General features: G+C 40.8%; 1 protein-coding gene across 6 annotated transcripts in view; it reads left to right on the top strand.

Annotated features, from left to right (window-relative positions):
• Window positions 1-19,688, top strand: part of FN1 (fibronectin 1) — a 72,313-nt gene that overhangs the window by 24,422 nt on the left and 28,203 nt on the right. For all 6 annotated transcript variants that reach the window (XM_066345831.1, XM_066345830.1, XM_066345829.1 and 3 more), the window contains exons 14-24: window positions 461-641; window positions 839-1,015; window positions 2,107-2,235; window positions 2,342-2,431; window positions 3,187-3,381; window positions 5,017-5,289; window positions 6,838-7,104; window positions 11,506-11,600; window positions 13,040-13,211; window positions 14,123-14,209; window positions 16,214-16,405. In XM_066345831.1, the coding sequence (XP_066201928.1) occupies window positions 461-641; window positions 839-1,015; window positions 2,107-2,235; window positions 2,342-2,431; window positions 3,187-3,381; window positions 5,017-5,289; window positions 6,838-7,104; window positions 11,506-11,600; window positions 13,040-13,211; window positions 14,123-14,209; window positions 16,214-16,405 (1,858 nt within the window). The remainder of the gene's footprint in view (window positions 1-460; window positions 642-838; window positions 1,016-2,106; window positions 2,236-2,341; window positions 2,432-3,186; window positions 3,382-5,016; window positions 5,290-6,837; window positions 7,105-11,505; window positions 11,601-13,039; window positions 13,212-14,122; window positions 14,210-16,213; window positions 16,406-19,688) is intronic.

The following is a 19,688-nucleotide window of genomic DNA, read 5'->3' as shown; positions in this document are numbered from 1 at the left end:
CGTAGAATTCTTTCCGCGTATCACTATCTTCTTAAATATCTTGATTTCCAATAATCAAAGATGCTTCTGCTTCTGAATAGCTGAGATTTTAAAGTAGCGGAGAATATTAAAAATTTAATTGTGGGCCGCATAAACTCATTACGTGGGCCATAATTGGCCTGCGGGCTGTATGTTGGCCATGCCTGCTTTAGCCCCTGTGTGGTGTAACCTTGGGCATGTCACAAAACTCTCTGTTTCTATATCTATAAAATGAGGACAATAATATCATTAACTTGAAGGAGGGAGTTGAACATTAACAAACTCTGCTACAGGTCCATTTTCTGATCCTAATTTTCCCTGATTTTCCTCTCTGCTGGAACTGCAAAGTCCTCCACATCCTTTGAAGATCACACCACATCATCTCCAGATGTCCTTCATTATGAATATTTATGTGATTTTTCTTCTTTATTTAAATTTTTAGAAAAATTCTCCTGGCCGTTGGAAGGAAGCCATCATTCCAGGCCACTTGAACTCGTACACCATCAAAGGCCTGAGGCCAAATGTGGTATATGAGGGGCAGCTCATAAGTGTCCAGCAATACGGCCACAAAGAGGTGACCCGCTTTGACTTCACCACCACGAGCACGAGCCCAGCCGTGAGCAGTACGTACCCCGGCCACCCTGTCCGTGCCTACGTCTCTCCGCGTTGGGCTTTCCTCAGGAAGAGTTTTTCTTGATTTATGTTTTTTCATGGGTGAAGCCCACATTTAAACAAAAACAAAACAAAACTATATTCTACAGATGATAGTAAATTTTCTCGATGGCTGAAGGCTCTCTCTCTCCTTTCTGTGACTCTCTAGGCAACACGGTGACGGGAGAGACCACACCCCTTTCTCCTGTCGTGGCTACTTCTGAATCTGTGACTGAAATCACAGCCAGCAGCTTTGTGGTCTCGTGGGTCTCCGCTTCGGACACCGTGTCAGGATTCCGTGTGGAATATGAGCTGAGTGAAGAGGGAGACGAGCCGCAGTACCTCGGTATGCTCCGTCTGTCGTTGTGGCAGGTTTGGGGGGCTCAGTGAACCCTGCTTAGGAGACGGCATCTAGGCAGCCGGTCTGTGAGCTCTGGGACCAAGTTGACAGCTGAGTGTAAACAAAGTGCCTTCCAGTAGGAGAAAGGAAAATGACTGACCCTTTCTAGAACTGAACTGGGCTTTTCCTATGCCATGTTCACGTTTTCCTGGTCCCTGACGCGAGCTGCGTTATGTGTTCGCCTGGGCACAGGTGTGACCAACAGAAGTGTTTCTTTCTTTCTTTTTTCCACTGATCTTAAGAAAAAGGAAGGGAGAGAGAAGGACAGGGTATAGAAGAGAAGGGAGAGAGAAACAAAGAAACATCGAAGTATCAACTGGTTGTTCCATTTAGTTGTGCACCCGTTGAATGCTTCTCATACTTGCCCTGACTGGGGCTCAAACTGGTGACCACAGGGCCTCGCTAGCACCCCTGAGATGGAACAGGTGTCACTGGGATCATCTGGTGACGCCGGTACCAAACCGGCAACCTCATCGATTTGCAGTGAAGCTTTATGCACTGTGCCACCGGCCAGGGCCTGAAGTGTTTTCTTTATGGGAGTAACTGTCAGTATGAAGGTGACGCCGGTACCAAACCGGCAACCTCGTCAATTTGCAGTGAAGCTTTATGCACTGTGCCACCGGCCAGGGCCTGAAGTGTTTTCTTTATGGAAGTAACTGTCAGTATGAAGAGACAGTGTAGAATGTTAGCTATAGGGGTACACAGTCGGCTCATTTGTGCTTTTCAAATTCTCATATTAGGGACCCTTTAAAAACTTGTTGAATAATCTACATACTGAAAAGTACACAGATCAGAAACATAGATTTCGGGATGGATTAAAAAAAAAATCACACATCTTTAGAGAATAAATTTGAAAAGTGACAAAATAAAATTCCCATTGTGCATTGATTATTATTGAGTATCCGGTAGTACCTTTCCTTCTAGTCTTCCTGCCCCTCATGAATATGTCGTTTTTAAAATATCCTTTTTATAAGCTGTGAAGTCTTTTGAAGGGACTGGTATTCTTGACTAGTAATTGATCCTTTTTTATTTCAAAGATCTTCCAAGCACAGCGACCTCTGTGAACATCCCCGACCTACTGCCTGGCCGAAAATACATCGTGAACGTCTATCAGATATCCGAGGAAGGAGAGCAGAGTCTGATCCTGTCTACTTCCCAGACAACAGGTACATGTACCACCTGCTGTCCAAGGGGTCTTTTTTTATCAAACAGACCTCCAGCAGTACTTTCTGATGGTTTTCCTTGTTTCTTCCTTTTTCTTTTCTCTGTTAGCACCCGACGCGCCCCCGGATTCTACGGTGGACCAGGTTGACGACACTTCCATTGTCGTTCGCTGGAGCAGACCCCAGGCACCCATCACAGGTCAGCCTAGCTGCTTCTTCTTGGCTGCCATGTTAGTCTTGATGGCATAAGAGGTGAGGGAGCAGACTCTGATCAGAGGACCAGCATGCCACATCAGACAGAATTGCTTGTCTAGGGTAGAGGTGTGTGTGTGTGTGTGTGTGTGTGTGTGTGTGTGTGTGTGAGATATTAATTAAGAATGCGATTATTTTCAGGTCTTACAGCTCTGCTTTCTCATGGATCATTTCCCCTCAAATACATTTTATCACCCCCTCCCCCCCCCACACACACACACATACACAATCTCTAAAGCCAGTCTGTTCATTTATTAAATCAGGCATTCCCATAGCGGAAGGGGGATAATTTTTTTTAAACCTCACTCTAAGACTTATACTTAAAGAGGTAGGTAAGTTGCTTTCTATATTTAGCTCATTTGGTAACCCTGCTGTCTCTGAAGCTCTGATAAGACACAGGCAGGTCTCGACAACTCTGCTCAGCACAGTTCAGTAATTGCTACCATCATCCAGAGCTCGAAAAGAAGACTCGGTTTAACATGAATACATATTTTCAGCTCACAGCTTCTCTACTAGACATCTAAAGGATCTTGGGTCTTCAAGAATGGTCTTTATTACTAAAATGGTTTGCATGGCTGTTCTTATCTTTGTACTGAATACTCCTCGAAAGAGGTAGAGTTATTAGAAAAGGGGGATTGATGACTTTTTCCACCTCTGTTTCATCAAACAGTGTGTCTTGCTTTTTTCCCTATGAACTTGCAGGATACAGAATCGTGTATTCACCATCAGTAGAAGGTAGTAGCACAGAACTCAACCTTCCTGAAACCGCCAACTCCGTCACCCTCAGTGACCTGCAGCCTGGTGTGCAGTATAACATCACTATCTATGCTGTGGAAGAAAATCAAGAAAGTACTCCTGTTTTCATCCAGCAGGAAACCACTGGTGTCCCTCGTCCAGGTAACTTAGAGACGGTTCTTGTACTATCTATCCTCATAGGGTGTTACAAGGCAACAGTGTGAACCTTTGTTTTGTTAGAGCAGCGATTTTCAACTTTTTTCATCTCATTGCACACATAAACTAATTACTAAAATTCTGTGGCACACCCAAAAATATATTTTTTTTGCTGATCGGACACACACAACAAAATAGTAGAATCTTGATTCATTCAACACTGGACAGCCATTATTGTGTTGGCTGATGTTATTATTTTTTTATTTGACAATCTAAGGGAAAAGAGGCCAGCGCCCCTGACTAAATTATCAGGTATTGCATGTTTTAAAAATTCTTGTGGCGCACCAGTTGAAAATTGCTGTGTTAGAAGAACAAAACCATCCTTGAATTGTGTTCATTCTGTTAGCCTGCTTGCAAGGACCAGATGTGTAAGAAGAAAGAATAATTGTCTCTGAGGGGAGCAGGGTGTGTGTTTTATCTTTGTCAACAGTTCCTATATGCTAAGTAGTCAGATTAGTTTATCCCTAAATTTATGAAATTTAGTTAAAATGTTCTCATTATAAAATAACAAGGCTGGTTATTGACTTTTCTGATTAAAAACTGACAGCATAAAGACAGTGTATTTTTCCCTAGAAACTTAACAGTTAGTTAATCTGTTGCTCTTAAGTATTCTAAAATGATTCTGTAAAATGACAATCACCACATATTTTTCTATTGTCTCAATGAGATTTTTTTTTTTTTATATGTTCATTTTAAACTTCTCAGTACGACATTTTATATGTTGGCACTTCATCTGCTGACATACATATGCTATATTATCTTTTTATTTTTATTTATTGATTTTTAGAGAGAGAGAGAGAGGGAGAAAGAGTGAAAGAAAAACATTGGTTTGTTGTTCCACTTATTCATGCAGTTGTTAATTGACTCTTGTATGTGCCCTCACTGGGGATCAAACCCACAACTTCAGCATGTTGGGGTTATGTTCTAACCAGCTGAGCAACCTAGCCAGGGTTACCTACATATTTTATTTTATTTTATTTATTTATTTTTTCTGTATTTTTCTGAAGCTGGAAACGGGGAGAGATAGTCAGACAGACTCCCGCATGCGCCCGACCGGGATCCACCCGGCATGCCCACCAGGGGGCGACGCTCTGCCCACCAGGGGGCGATGCTCTGCCCCTCCGGGGCATCGCTCTGTTGCGACCAGAGCCACTCTAGCGCCTGGGGCAGAGGCCAAGGAGCCATCCCCAGCGCCCGGGCCATCTTTGCTCCAGTGGAGCCTCGGCTGCGGGAGGGGAAGAGAGAGACAGAGAGGAAGGAGAGGGGGAGGGGTGGAGAAGCAGATGGGCGCTTCTCCTGTGTGCCCTGGCCAGGAATCGAACCCGGGACTTCTGCACGCCAGGCCGACGCTCTACCACTGAGCCAACCGGCCAGGGCCTACATATTTTAAATGAAACCTTCAAATGTCACATGTAAGCAGTATGACTGAACCATGAACATATAAGCAAAAAAAGCGTGTTCTCTGGTTGAGACGAAACTCAGCATTGCTCTGGAATGACAGGTTTTATACAACTCAGAACTGGCTTTTAAAAACAATTTTTAGCAGGAATGGTGAATGACCAGCTGGTTCTTGTCTCTTAGATAAAGTCCCCCCTCCCCGAGACCTGCAGTTTGTGGAAGTGACAGACGTGAAGATCACCATCATGTGGACACCCCCCGAGAGCGCGGTGACCGGTTACCGCGTGGATGTGATCCCCGTCAACCTGCCGGGCGAGCACGGGCAACGGCTGCCCGTCAGCAGGAACACCTTTGCCGAAATCATGGGGCTTTCCCCCGGCGTCACCTATCACTTCAAAGTCTTTGCCGTGAACCAGGGGCGGGAGAGCAAGCCTCTAACAGGAGAACAGACAACCAGTAAGTCTTGCCCCCGACCTTACCTCCACCCCAAATTCTCCATCCTCACTCCCAACCTGGGATCAATATGCATCACACCACTTACTACTAGGTCTTCAGTCAGAAAGAGGAAAATACTCAGCCAGTAAGGAACAGTAATGGACATAAACTCACATTGAACTCAAAAACAGAAAACTCTCCAAACCGTAATCCATTTCCCAAATACGTGTGCCAGTGAAAATGGCACAAAGAGAGAATTTAGAGAACCTAATTTTCTTTGCTAATGGAAACGTGGATTAAAAACTGGAGTGCATTTTTGTGTAAAAAAAAATACATCTAGATCAAACTTCAAATGTCAGCTCCTAACATGTTTGTAGTAGAATTATTTACAAATGATATTTATGAGTCTGTTTCTGCTTGTTTGTTTATTCTGTCCACATATAAGTGAAATTATCTGGCATTTGTCTTTCTCTGACTTCTTTCACTCAGCACCACACCCTCTAGGTCCATCCACATTGTTGCAGATGGCAAGATTTCACTCTTCTTTATCTATTCGTCTGTTGATGGACGTTTAGGTTGCTTCCATATCTTGGCTATTGTAAATCATGCTACAGTAAATAGATGGTGTATGTATGTGTCTTTTCAATTTAGTTTGTTGGGTTTCTTCAAAGAAATACTCAGTAATTGCTAAAACAGTAGAGCTTTTTAGATACCAGATCCTCTGCTCAGTTCTTTATAAGTGTTATTTTCATGTTTAATCCTAGTGTTGACCTAATGAGGAAGGTCTTATTGTTTCCCTTATTGGGAATAATACTCAATAAAAGTTTTGCAACTTGTGAGGTCACAGATCCAGGAAATGATGGAGCTAGATGGACAATGACCTTTGTCTTTTGACTCCCAAGTTCATGCTTCCAATTATTACACTTCACTACTTTGTAAACATTTCCAATTTCTTAAAAATATTTTAAATCACCACAGGTTAACTGCTAGTTATCATACTCAAGAAGAAAACACAATTTGTGTATCTTTCTGTTAGTGCAAACTCACCAGTGTCCTACCATGATTCTGAAGTTCCTAAGTATACGTTGTAATTATTGTCTAATCAGAATCATGTAAAAATTACTTTTATTACTCTTATCAAAGGACTATTCAATAATACGTGCAGAACATACTGTTCTTCTTGCCCTCACTTAGTGGACTTCTTCCTTTTTCCTTAACTTGTTTGACCCAGCAGAGTAAATTGTGGTGTTTACAAGTTTTTTTTCAATGCCTTCTCCCTAATGTTAGTATCATTCTGGAGGGTAATGAGAAAGTCATGCTGGAAATTAGTCTTTCCACAGAATCATAGCCAAGCGAAAAAGGTCAGCAGTTTCTCATGACTGACACGGAGCTTTGCAAAGTTCTATAAAGCACTCAACCTCTTAATGGCTCAATATTTCCATGGTTTTTGACTTACGCTGTTTCAACCTTAAGAAAACTAGAAATCAGTCACATGTTAGAATTTCAGTATGATAATTACAGAGGTCCAAATATTTCTTGATGTGTTTTTTTTTTTCTTTCTTTCTCTAGAATTGGATGCTCCCAGTAACCTCCAATTTATGAATGAAACGGACTCGACCGTCATCGTGACCTGGACTCCACCTCGGGCCCGGATAGCTGGGTACCGACTGACCGTGGGCCTGACCCGGGGAGGTCAGCCCAAGCAGTACAACGTGGGGCCCTCCGCCTCTCAATACCCACTGAGGAACCTGCAGCCGGGGTCTGAGTACACAGTAAGCCTCGTGGCTGTGAAAGGCAACCAGCAGAGCCCCAAAGCCACCGGAGTCTTCACTACTTGTAAGCCCAAGTTCAATGTCTTTTCTTAGTGATGTCATCGGTTCTTACCTATAGTTACATTCTCTGGTCTTCATCCTTTTTTTTTTTTTTTGTATTTTTCTGAAGCTGGAAACGGGGAGGCAGTCAGACAGACTCCCACATGCGCCCGACCAGGATCCACCTGGCACACCCACCAGGGGGCGATGCTTTGCCCATCCGGGGTGTCACTCTGTTGCAACCAGAGCCATTCTAGCACCTGAGGCAGAGGCCACAGAGCCATCCCCAGTGCCCCGGGCCAACTTTGCTCCAATGGAACCTTGGCTGCGGGAGGGGAAGAGAGAGACAGAGAGGAAGGAGAGGGGAAGGGGTGGAGAAGTGGAGAAGCAGATGGGCGCTTCTCCTGTGTGCTGTGGCCGGGAATCCAACCCGGGACTTCCGCACGCCAGGCCGACGCTCTACCACTGAGCCAACCAGCCAGGGCCTCATCCACTTTTTTTTAAGTTAACTTAAAATACTTTATATGAGATTTAAATAAGAAATAAATTTAATAAAAATTTATGGACCAGCTGCTGGTTCATATGCCTGGACAGTAAGGAGCTTGAGCCAGAATGTCAATCATAAAGCACACTGCGTAGTCCAGGTCGTAATTTTTTGAAGAAAACATTTCTTGGTGAAAGAAATAGTGTGTAAAATTACATATGTTGCCAAGCTGCTTATTGGCTCTGGGACCAACCTTTTGAATAGCACGGTTTAAAGCACCCGGTTATTTGAAAATTGAATCCTATTGTAAATGAATTTACCAAATACTAGTTAAGCCAAGAAAAAATCAGCACCTATGTCTTCATTCTAATACTTCGGGTATCGAATGATTGCAATAAGTATGGAGTGAAAACATCTACCAAATGAACGGACATCAACAGAACAAGAAGCTAAGGAAATGATTTCTTTATAAGTATTGCCTGCAGCAGATTAAAGTACTTCTGCAGAACAGAATAAATCTTTCTTAAATTTCTCTTGAAATACCACAGAAGGAAAAAGACTGACAGTAATTTTCGGTCATGTCTGTCCTTTTGCTCAACATTTTATAGAAAGTGACCTTAAATCTCTTACCTAGTCACATCACAATAAAAGCCTGTCTTCATAGACGGACTTCTACTAAAGTACGTCCTCATTTACATTACGAAGAATTGTGAGCTCCCCTCCCTTATTTCAGGCTGAGCATTATTTATTTTTAACTTGACAGCTTGAATTACAGACGCACCTAACAACAATTTTAGCATATGTATATGCAACTATGAACTAGTTTGCAATTCTCTAAAAGCCTTCAACAAATTTTACTGTTTGACAAAATATACAGATATTGAAAAGCATTCAAAAAGTGAATATAAGCTTAGTTCAAAAACAGCTATGGAATTAATTTTCCAAATAAATTGTCCATAAATTTTTTCCTAGAGGAATTTATATTTTACTAAAAATGTATTGTACTTCTATTTAAATTTGTGTATGGAGTTTGCCTAGTGAAAGCTTCTTCTTCTTTTTTTAAAATTATTTTTATTTATTTACTCATTTTAGAGGAGAGAGAGAGAGAGAGAGAGAGAGAGAGAGAGAGAGAAGGGGGGGAGGAGCAGGAAGCTTCAACTCCCATATGTGCCTTGACCGGGCAAGCCCAGGGTTTTGAACCGGCAACCTCAGTATTCCAGGTCAACACTTTATCCACTGCGCCACCACAAGTCAGGCTAAAGCTTCTTCTTAAGTAAACTCTGTCCATTAGCAAGTGAAATCTGCTTTCTGTTAGTTTGCCTTAAAATTTTGCTATTTTATGTTAATTGTTACTAAGATACTCTAAAATCTATTAACATGAAATCAATATCTTTGTAGTCTTTGTGAATATACAGATCTTGTAGATGTTCTTCGCTGCATTAGAATAAGGATTTCAGTAGATATCTTTTACTGACTACATATAATTCTACATTTATATAAACATAAATACATAAATGTAGAATTATACAGTTATCTTTTTTACTCCTACACATAAGATGTATTTTATGTAGTCTCTTTTTTTTTTTTTTGGATAGAATGCCTATACTAACAATAACTAAGTGGAGTGAGGTAGGACGATATGGACTATTTCAAGTACTTTGATAGACGGAACAGGTTATTTTATTCTCTGCACAATAAATTTATATAAAATATAACTATTTTTGAATTTAAGTGCTGATAGTCAAAACTAATTTTACTAAAACTAAAGGTTTACCATAGTGCCTTGCATATAATATATTTTAAAAATACATTTAGTAGATGATACACTGAATAAAGAATGATGCAAATAGCTCAACCAAACTTAGATTTAAATAAACCGACGTAAGCAGCAACATTTGTTTAACTTCCAGTACTCTCTGAGGCTATAAACATCAGCAGGGCTTGCATATTTTTGAAACTGCTTTAAGTTTCTGTAGCTTTTTACTGTCTTAGTAAGCTGAATTCTGGGAATAACTTTGCTGAGTTTTGTAACTCGTGCTGAAGTTTTAAGAGCAACTGTGGGTGTGGGGGAAGGTGTTGCTGGGGGGAAACTCAGTTTACTCTTTTATAAGTAGGGTACATTTAATTTCTTTAACAGCCAGGCTGTTCTTCACGTAACAAGACCTGACAGCACCTGGCTCGTGCTTACTACAGTCACATCCTTTGTTTGACATCAGTTTCTGGGTTTGCGGTTTGGAGATATTCCTGTAATGGTCTTCCCAGGCAGGGAGCATCATCTCAGACTTAGAAGATACTATACTGGCTGGCTGGCTCAAGCAAGAGAAAAAACCCAATCTTAAAGCCCAGGACAGTCGAGGAGAATATCGTTTGAAAACGTTGTGGCTTTCGCAGATGTTTAGTGAAAGAAGCTGACTGCCTACCGAATTGTTTCCTGTGGCCATTAACATAATCAAACAGTGCTGGCTGTGGCATTTTGGCAAAGTCAGCAGCAGTCAGGTGGTGTAAGATTTCAGAGACACTGGGAAGGCATAAAAGGTCACCTATCCTAGACCCCCTCTCCCCCAAATGCCATCAAAATAATAACATACTTAGGAAACATTCACTAAACCAGTAGTCAACCATTACAATAGTTGTTACAAAGTGGCTCACATTCATATTTTATTTTTTCCCCCTCCCACAATATTTTTAAAATATCTATTTTTTTAAATTGCACATTAAAATCCAGACGGAGATGATGAAAAGAATTGCAATAGTGGGTCTGAGTCCCCACATGGTGAAGTTGAAACAGTTGACTGGAGCTGAGCAGAGACTGGAGTCTTCCGACTTATCAGTCCCCATTTATGTAACTGTGGAGGGTCACTGTGTCTCACCAGCCATTCATAATTTAGTATAAATACATTTAATAGTTTTGTTTTTTTTTCCTAGTGGGCAGAGAATTTGGTTGGCATGTAAAGAGGAAGCAACTGTGAAGGCCCCAAACATGGGACCAAAACCATCAACACTCTTGTCGGAGGTCTCGGCTGTGGAAGCCTGACCTTTCCCATAACAAGTGGAAATCGAAGTGCTGATAGTCAAAACTGATTTTACTAAAACTGAAGGTTACCATAGTGCCTTGCTATGCTTATTCCGCACATCACAAGATGTGGTTGTTCAGCCAAGCACATTTTAAAAGTTCTAAATTTATAATAAGATTTATAGGGTTATTAAAAATGTCCACCTTAACTTTCCTCACACCTGTCCTTTTTCTTTGTTTGTTCTTTTTCGTGTCTTTAAAGTACTATTTTCTCTAAGAGAAGTAATAGTTGTAGTTAGGATGCTAGAATATGTAAAATAGACTTCTGGTTTAATTCCTGATTGTATAGTTATTATATAATTACTTTTCAAGGATTATTAAATTCCTGCAGTATTGTTATTCTGAATGAATACTCACATATTTAAGGAAATAAATGCTCTTTAGAATTGGTAAGTATATTCATGGTGGCCAATTTTGTTTAACATTTATATGGCATCCCTCATTGCAACCCCAAATAATTAACCATTATCATGGGGTAATTCAGCATAAAACTATTTTTAGATCACCATCTAAAATTTAACTATTGTTCTCAAATTAATGATTAAGAGGGAGAATGATAATTAGTTGGCAGTGACCAGTTTTACACGTTAACACTGTAAGGAAATTTATTGTCATCAAATTTAAATCCCAGCTATGATAAAGGACATACACTTGCATTTCAGCCAAGTGTCAGATGACTTGGGAAGCTCATGAGAAATTGAGAAGCCCTGACTTAACTCCAGATTTTCACCCAATGAAAGGACACGTTGCATTCTGGGATCCCTAGCTGATGACACTGAGGTTCTTAATAAGAAATACTCATTATCTGCATTCTGTGCAACCATCTGTGATTCCGAGGTTTTGACATGTGCGTTGATCCCACCTGACAGTGCAGCGCTCGGGCTCCATCCCACCTTACAACACAGAGGTGACCGAGACCACCATTGTGATTACGTGGACGCCTGCTCCAAGGATTGGTTTTAAGGTAAGTCACAGATGTTCCGATTCTGTTGTGACATAGCCTGGCGGTGCCCTCACATTTCTGGACGGGGTAGAAACAAGCTGTTGAAAACTCAGGAGATCTGCGTTTTGTTACCTGCTTCTGTTCATGCCTCTCTGACCACATGTCAGGGCATCACAGCACTCCTGTCTGGCCCAGTGAGTGACTGGAAGGATGGACCGAGGAAGTGAAAATGCTTTGCAGAGGATAAAACATTAGCATGAAACTGTTAGTTGTTGTTATCTTATTTTTTCTATCCCTTATCCCCAGGGAACTACATTTAAAACTATAAAGGAAACTCTGTTTGATGTGTTGTTCTAAATGGGTGGTCAACAAGTTCATGAAAGCCCATTGAGGGGGACCAATTAAACTCAGAGTCAGTTTAGAAATCACATTTTTATCCAATCGCTTTCATCTCAACTTGTTCGAAGCCCCCGTGGGTGAACTGCTCAATGGAAATTAAGATTAAGGTCTTCCCTGTAGGTATATAGATTCATGTTCTTTAAAGAGATGATATTAAGGAAGTGATGAATAAAATTAATATATTTAAAAGAATTATTTTTCAGCATTTAGAGTATATATAGAGAAATATTCATTGAAAAGTCAAGACTAAAGCTCCATGATTATTTGTTTATAAAAGTACACCGAAAGTCACTTCTTTGAGGTGTGCAAATGGTCATATTGATGACTATGCCACTTAAACTTAGAGAAGGCCTTTTGGAGGATTGCCAGCATAGCTTTTACATTTCCCTTAGCGGTGTCATTCTGACTTCTGGAAGCCTTGTAACATACAAAGAATGTCTCTAGAGTGGAGCATTGATGACACAATATTACTTAGGTTTTTGAAAGAACATCTTAAAAGGATTTAAAATCATGGGCAGATTCATTTTAACTCCTCTTCTGTAACGTATCATCTTGCAGTTGAAGCTATGAACATACCTCTTCCAAAGGAGAGTTTTTACAGTGCAAATTGTCACAGGGGCTGGTCCCCTAAATGGCAACTAAGAGGTGAATTGCATGTTAATAACTCATTAAAGAGAGAGGTGTAGGAGATTTCTTCCAGTGAAAAGAAAATAGTAATGAGCTGCTGTGTGGCCCAAAGCCCCAGTGTACTTACGGTTTGTACCAGGAGATGATTTATCTAGCAAAATAGTAGGTAGTGACATTTTCCTGGAACCTTTCATTACAGCCATCTTTGTGCAGTTTTGGAAAAGATCTTCCCCAACCCCAGCCTCCAGTACAGAGAATTTCTAGCTAAAGTATGTCATGGAACTAAAATAAGGTCCCCTCTCATTCTCCAGGAAAAGCGCCCTGGGCAGTTCCTGGGCAGTTCACGTTCTGTGAAGCGTAACCACAGCCTCTCGGCAGTAATCCGGCTCTGGGAATGTTTGTCCTTGGTGTTCATTTTGCTCTTCTTTGTCTAGCTGGGTGTACGACCAAGCCAGGGAGGGGAAGCCCCTCGAGAAGTGACTTCAGACTCGGGCAGCATCGTTGTGTCTGGCCTGACTCCGGGAGTGGAGTATGTGTACACCATCTCAGTCCTCCGGGATGGGAAAGAGAGAGATACACCTCCCATCGTAAACAGAGTGGTGACACGTAAGAGGAGTTCTTTGCTGGGTTTCTTTCTTTTCTTTCTTTAGTTTTTAGTTTTAAAAACTGTTCCACTTTCAGAAACTAGCTGATGTCAACATCACTTTTCACTTATGATAATGACACGGGATAAAGATCCCACCCCTGCTTACATTATTAGCCATTTCTAAATTTTGAGTAGTAAGTTCAATTTATGTCCTATATTCCATGGCATCAGAAGTGTTCTCCATGAATATTTATGAACTTTTATTTATGAATATTTATATCTTTCCAAGAATATTTATGAACCGGCAAGATGGAAAGGATTTCAATAGTATGTTTTGCAAAATCTTTGATCATAAAAAATAGTTAAAAAAAAAAAAAGACATTCTGTCAGAGGATGGCTGTCTACCATGGTTTCATAGTACAACTTCCATATATATTTTCTTTTCTTCTTCTTTTCCAAGTGAGAGAGGGGGAGATAGAGTGACAGACTCCCTCCTGCATGTGCCCTGACTGGGATCCACCTGAGACCAATGCTCTGCCCATCTGGGGCCATACTTGCCACCGAGTTATTTTTAGCACCTGAGGCAGAAGCTCAATGGAGCCATCCTCAGCACTCAGGGCCAATGAGCACGAACCAATTGAGCTATGGCTGCGGGAGGAGAAGAGAGAGAAAGAAGAGGGAGGGCAAGGGGTGGTCACTTCTCCTGTGTACCCTGGCCGGAAATCAAACCCGGGACATCCACACACCAGGCTGATGCTCTACCAGTAAGCTAACTGGCCAAGGCCCCACTTCTATATTTTTTACTGATTCATAAAGAGAGAGAGAAAGGAAGGATAGAAGGAAGGAAACATTGGGAGGGCAGGAAACACTCTGTGGGTCCAGTGTTTTGGGTCAGCTTTAACTTTTACTTTAAAATCTTCTTTCTATGTAGCCTTGTCCCCACCGACAAATCTGCACCTAGAGGCTAACCCTGACACTGGAGTGCTGACAGTCTCCTGGGAAAGAAGCACCACCCCAGGTACGCCTGCGATGTGGCGGAGGGCAAGGGGACGCAAGACCGGTCCGTGACAAAGGTCTCAGGAACGGTTCCTTTCAGAGAAAGGTTTAAAATGATGAGTCCCTCTTGCTCCATAAAAAATCCAAGAGGATATGAGTATACATCATCGATTGACATGGAAGGTGTTTTGCTTTGCTGCATGTTTATTTAAACCACTGGAAAGAGAACAAGGCAGCTCTTTATTGAACTGTAGGGAGTCCCGAGGGCTGAGAAAAAGCATTCTGGAAGGTGGCGTCTTGCTCAGGGGCCTTCCAAGATACCATGTAATCTTTCTTACTTTTTATGAATTATTACAGATTCAAGTTTATTATTCAATGAGGTTTCACTAATATTTTGTCACTAAAAACTAAGGGTAATGAAAGATAAAAATAATCCTCTTTATAGAATGAAGAAACTGAAACTCATATAACAAAGTATGGCCTACTCATAGTCACAAATTTTAAGTGTTGTAGAATTGGGATTGTAACTGAAGTTTTTCAGATTCCTTCTCACACCCAGAATCACACAAATGAAACTTAATTGTTTGTGGGGTTTTTATTTATATTCAATATTGAGAAATTTGCTTAAATGGAGGTCCATGACTATTTTTAAACCTTTAAATATAGCTTTTGTCTAATCTCCTTGATCACACATTTAAAACTTATTGATAAAATTCAAAAATGTTTAACAATAGCTATAGCAATATTCAAGTAGCATGATGTACCGTGACCATGACAGGAGAGGTTTCAGATATTCCTGACCTTTGCAAAGCTCATCTGAAAGTCTCTTTAAATGAGAAATGTTAACTAAAATGTAATTAATATGATTTAACATTGGGTATGTTGGAAGAATCATTATTGAGACATCAAGATACTCATAATTAAGAAAATTCTAAATTAAAAGTAGAGGTTCCAACTCATGTTGATCTCTTTCATAACTTCTTACTTTAAGGGCTGTATTTAATTTATTCTTACCTTTGCTTAGGCACACAATTAAGAGAATTATCTCTAATTATCTGACCAATGTGTGTAATCACAAAGAATAAAACTAGCTCAAAATATCCTTTTTAATTCCCCTCTGAAGTAGAGTGATTTTGGCCAAGTTTTCATTATCTGTGGGAACATTGTTTAAGCCAAAGTTATACTATTTCCAGCCAAATGACTGCATTTGAAACTAAGCTGACAAACGCTAGATCATGAATATTTATTTAATCTTAATGATGGCCTAGCTTGTCTCGATGGTCACTAGCGAATGCAATGACCTCAACATTTATTTCTCCTCCAGTTGGATTTCCTTGTCTATCCACTTTAGTTTTTACTCTATTTCTAATGACAAAATAGATCATCATTTCCCTGTCTCTTTAGTAAGTTTAACTCAAACACACCTTTGCATTGACTTTAGTCTGTCTCTGCAGATCTCTAATCATCGCTATTTTAATTTGAATCTCTCTTCCCATTCAACCCTCTTACTGCCTAATTTCTACATTTCTTGAAATCATCATCAATTAATATTCTTTCTCTAAAATCAGCAGTGCCACCTTTTTTTCTCACACTTTTTATCTTTTTCCTATTCCCTTCCTGTAAATCCCATAGGTTCAGACTCTGGGTGTTAGGAGAACCCGCTTTGGAGAAGGTGTCTAAGGTTGAGAGCCATTTCATACTCTAGGTGAATTGGAATATTCCTCAGGTGTCATGCAGATGATCCATTAAGGGAAATCAGGGTACAGAGGTAGAAAGATTATGGAATTTGGGGATAAGAAAGCCTTTGGTAGACATTTCCCTGTTCCAAGATTATCTTGAAACCACGGTGATTAATGCCTGCCTCAGAAGGTTGTTGAAGGTACTAGTACTCAGGACAGTAGAGTCCTCACTAAGTGCCAAGTCCTTTCCCCGTTCTCTTTTGTGGGTTCAACACTGAGGTCTGGTGTAAAATGCTCTGGGTTGCAAACCTTCCATGCAGCAACTTCCTCCTTTCTGTTTTCTGCAGACATTACTGGTTATAGAATTACCACCACCCCCACAAATGGCCAGCAGGGATATTCTTTGGAAGAAGTGGTCCATGCAGATCAGAGTTCCTGTACTTTTGAAAACCTGAGTCCTGGCCTGGAGTACAATGTCAGTGTGTACACTGTCAAAGATGACAAGGAAAGTGTCCCTATCTCTGATACCATCATCCCAGGTAATGGAAAAATAAGCTCTTATCCTCAGAAGGACAGTTTCAGTAAGAGTGGGGATTAAGATGTTAATCCCCAGATGGTCGAGTGTGTCAAATTATAGTTGGGATTTCATTCTGACCTCCCAACCACACTCTTCAAAACCGTGAAGTCAATGCAACTTTTTGGACGAATGCTTGCTGTTAACACTGCTTACTGTCTGTGCTTCACTGGGATGCTGTGTGTTGCGATGAGTGTGTAACGGAGTGGCGACCATGGCATTAACTCTGAATCTCAATGTCTGCTCACATGGAAGTAATACTAAAACGGTGTCACGTGTCTGTCCTCAGTACTGACAGGCTAAAAGTAATACAGTAAATGCATCCCTTCGGTACACCTGGGCCTGGTCTCACAGTCCAGTTTTCAGCTGCTGTCTATAAAATAGCACTTGTCTCTATGTGTGAGCACTGACATAGCACTGGATTGACACATCTGATTCCTCATCTTGTTGTTTCAAATCCTTCTTTTTTAAAATTGAAAGAAACAAAAACAGGAAAGGTCTTCCGGGGGTTCTTTCTCGTGGATTGAAACACAGCACTAAAAAGACCTATCCAGAGATAACTTCGTTGTTTGTCCAAAATTGGATTGTGACAGAATGAAAGCAGACAGATTGTGTTCCCCTTTGCACCTTTTTTATTTTTTTATTTTTTATTTTATTTTATTTTTTGTATTTTTCTGAAGTTGGAAACGGGGAGGCAGTCAGACAGATTCCTGCATGCGCCCGACCGGGATCCACCCGGTACACCCACCAGGGAGCGATGCTCTGCCCCTCTGGGCCGTCACTCTGTTGCATCCAGAGCCATTCTAGCGCCTGAGGCAGAGGCCACAGAGCTATCCTCAGCGCCCGGGCCATCTTTGCTCCAATGGAGCCTTGGCTGCGGGAGGGGAAGAGAGAGACAGAGAGGAAAGAGAGGGGGAGGGGTGGAGAAGCAGATAGGTGCTTCTCCTGTGTGCCCTGACCGGGGATCGAACCCGGGTCCCCCGCACGCCAGGCCGACGCTCTACCACTGAGCCAACCAGCCAGGGCCCCTTTGCACCTTTTGATAGAATGCTGTTAGTAATGCTAATTAAGTAACTCTCATTATGAATGAAACACAATATTGGCAATAGCCTTGGACGCAGGCCTGTCTTCCACCTGAATTTGCCTTTAGATGGCACATTGCACACCATATAGTCGTAATGTGTCAGCATTATGACCATACGTTGTCATGAGTGTTTGTATGGGGGAAAAAAAGAAAAAACTCACCAACCAGTATTTTTAAATCTACTTCATGCAAGCTTCATTTTCCTACTAAAACACATTGGATTCTTTAAAAAAAAACAAAAACATTGCTGATACTTACTACAGATATTATATCTGGATCCTCAGAATGGTTTTGGCATCGTAAGCAGGCCTATAACTTCTAGGAACCTGGAGGTTCAAACTGTACTGTTAGAGACAGTTTCAAAATGTGAGAAAATCCCTACAAGAACATTGTAACCTGTTTGATTCTTCCAGGGAAGTAAACTATTCACGATGCTCAGGAAGTCTTTCAGATAATTTGGAACAGATCGCATATTACCATCATTGCTTTAACATTCCCTCAATTTTACTACTAGTAACCTGATGTCCACTGCTTTATTTTTTTCCTCTGTTTTGCCTCTATTTTCCTTTTGCCCCCCTCTTTGCTTTGTAACTCAATAGAGGTGCCCCAACTCACTGACCTAAGCTTTGTTGATATAACCGATTCAAGCATCGGCCTGCGGTGGACCCCGCTAAACTCTTCCACCATTATTGGGTACCGCATCACAGTAGTTGCGGCAGGAGAAGGTATCCCTATTTTTGAAGATTTTGTGGACTCCTCAGTAGGATACTACACAGTTACAGGGCTGGAGCCGGGCATTGACTATGACATCAGCGTTATCACTCTCATTAATGGCGGAGAGAGTGCCCCTACTACACTGACACAGCAAACGGGTGAATTTTGAAAACTTCTGTGTTTGAGACATGGATGGTGTTGCATGCTGCCACCAGTCACTCTGGTTAAATATGGATGTTTCAGTGGAAAAGCCAACAATTTGCTAAAGATTTGAAGAGGGGAGTTTGGGAAGTAAGGAATCAAATGCACATGCTAAACTGATTGGATGAAGACACAGTCAAGTAGTCTTAAGTATACTTTTGTGTAAAGCACAGATATGCATAAAGTTAAAGACATGTAGATATCTGATCTATTAAATACAAAATATCAGATTAATTGAATTTACTGACCTGTAATTGTTTTTAAATGATCTTACATGAATTCCAAATTGTATAATGAGCACCAGCTAATAATAAGAAATGTACTTCCAAAATGGGCCATTATGCACTTCTTTCTATTTCTACTCTTTGACAAATTCCACCATGTTCCTTCCTTATAGCTGACTAAAAACCCATTGGAATTTAGGGCAGAGTAGAAGGGGCCTGTTTGCAGGTAGAGAAAAACAAAAAACAAAAACTTTGGAACACTTTTGAGTTCCATTGCTATGGTGAGGTAACGAAACTCCTCTTTAACCTCAGTCTGGGACGAGCATGCAACATTATAAACATTCTCTGCCCTGCATGGTAAGAAACATGCCGAGAACCAATTTGCATGAACCCTCTTCACTTGTAAGTAGTAGTCACTGAATGGAATTGTAGCTCTAGTCATCTCACATCAAGGGAAATTCAGGATCCTCTTGTCTTTTTGTCTGTGTGCATGTGTTTCTTTGGAAAGTACTGCTCTGTTTCTCTTTGCTGTGTGGCAACTTGAGCCTCTTCAGCCTGGGATAAAAGAATCTTCAGTGGTATTAATGTACTTAAAAATCAACATATTTTTGAAAGTAGATTAAAATTATTATTGTTTAAGATATATTGATGGCAGAAAGGTTAAAGGGGCCCAACAGTACTTCAGTACTAGGTGTAGTGTTTCATTTTTAACAGTGCAATTGACCCTTAAACAACATGGGGATCCGGGCACTGACTGCCCGGGCAGTTGAAAATCCACATATATCTTTTGACTCCCCTAAAATGTAATTACTAATAGCCTACTGTTGATTAGAAGCCTCACTGATAACAAAAACAGTCAACATACTTTGTATGTTATGTGAATTATATACGATAGTCTTACAGTAAAGAAAGTTTAGAGAAAAAGAAAATATTAAGAAAACCATTAAGAACAGTAAATACATTTACATTATTTATTTTTTAAAAATTCACATAGACCTATGCAGTTCAAACCCGTTTTGTTCAAG

Source organism: Saccopteryx leptura, chromosome 7 (genome assembly GCF_036850995.1).
Source record: "Saccopteryx leptura isolate mSacLep1 chromosome 7, mSacLep1_pri_phased_curated, whole genome shotgun sequence".
Classification (NCBI taxonomy): Eukaryota; Metazoa; Chordata; class Mammalia; order Chiroptera; family Emballonuridae; genus Saccopteryx; species Saccopteryx leptura.
The sequence above is the reverse complement of the archived record's forward strand: the minus strand, read 5'-3'. Positions and strand labels throughout refer to the sequence as shown.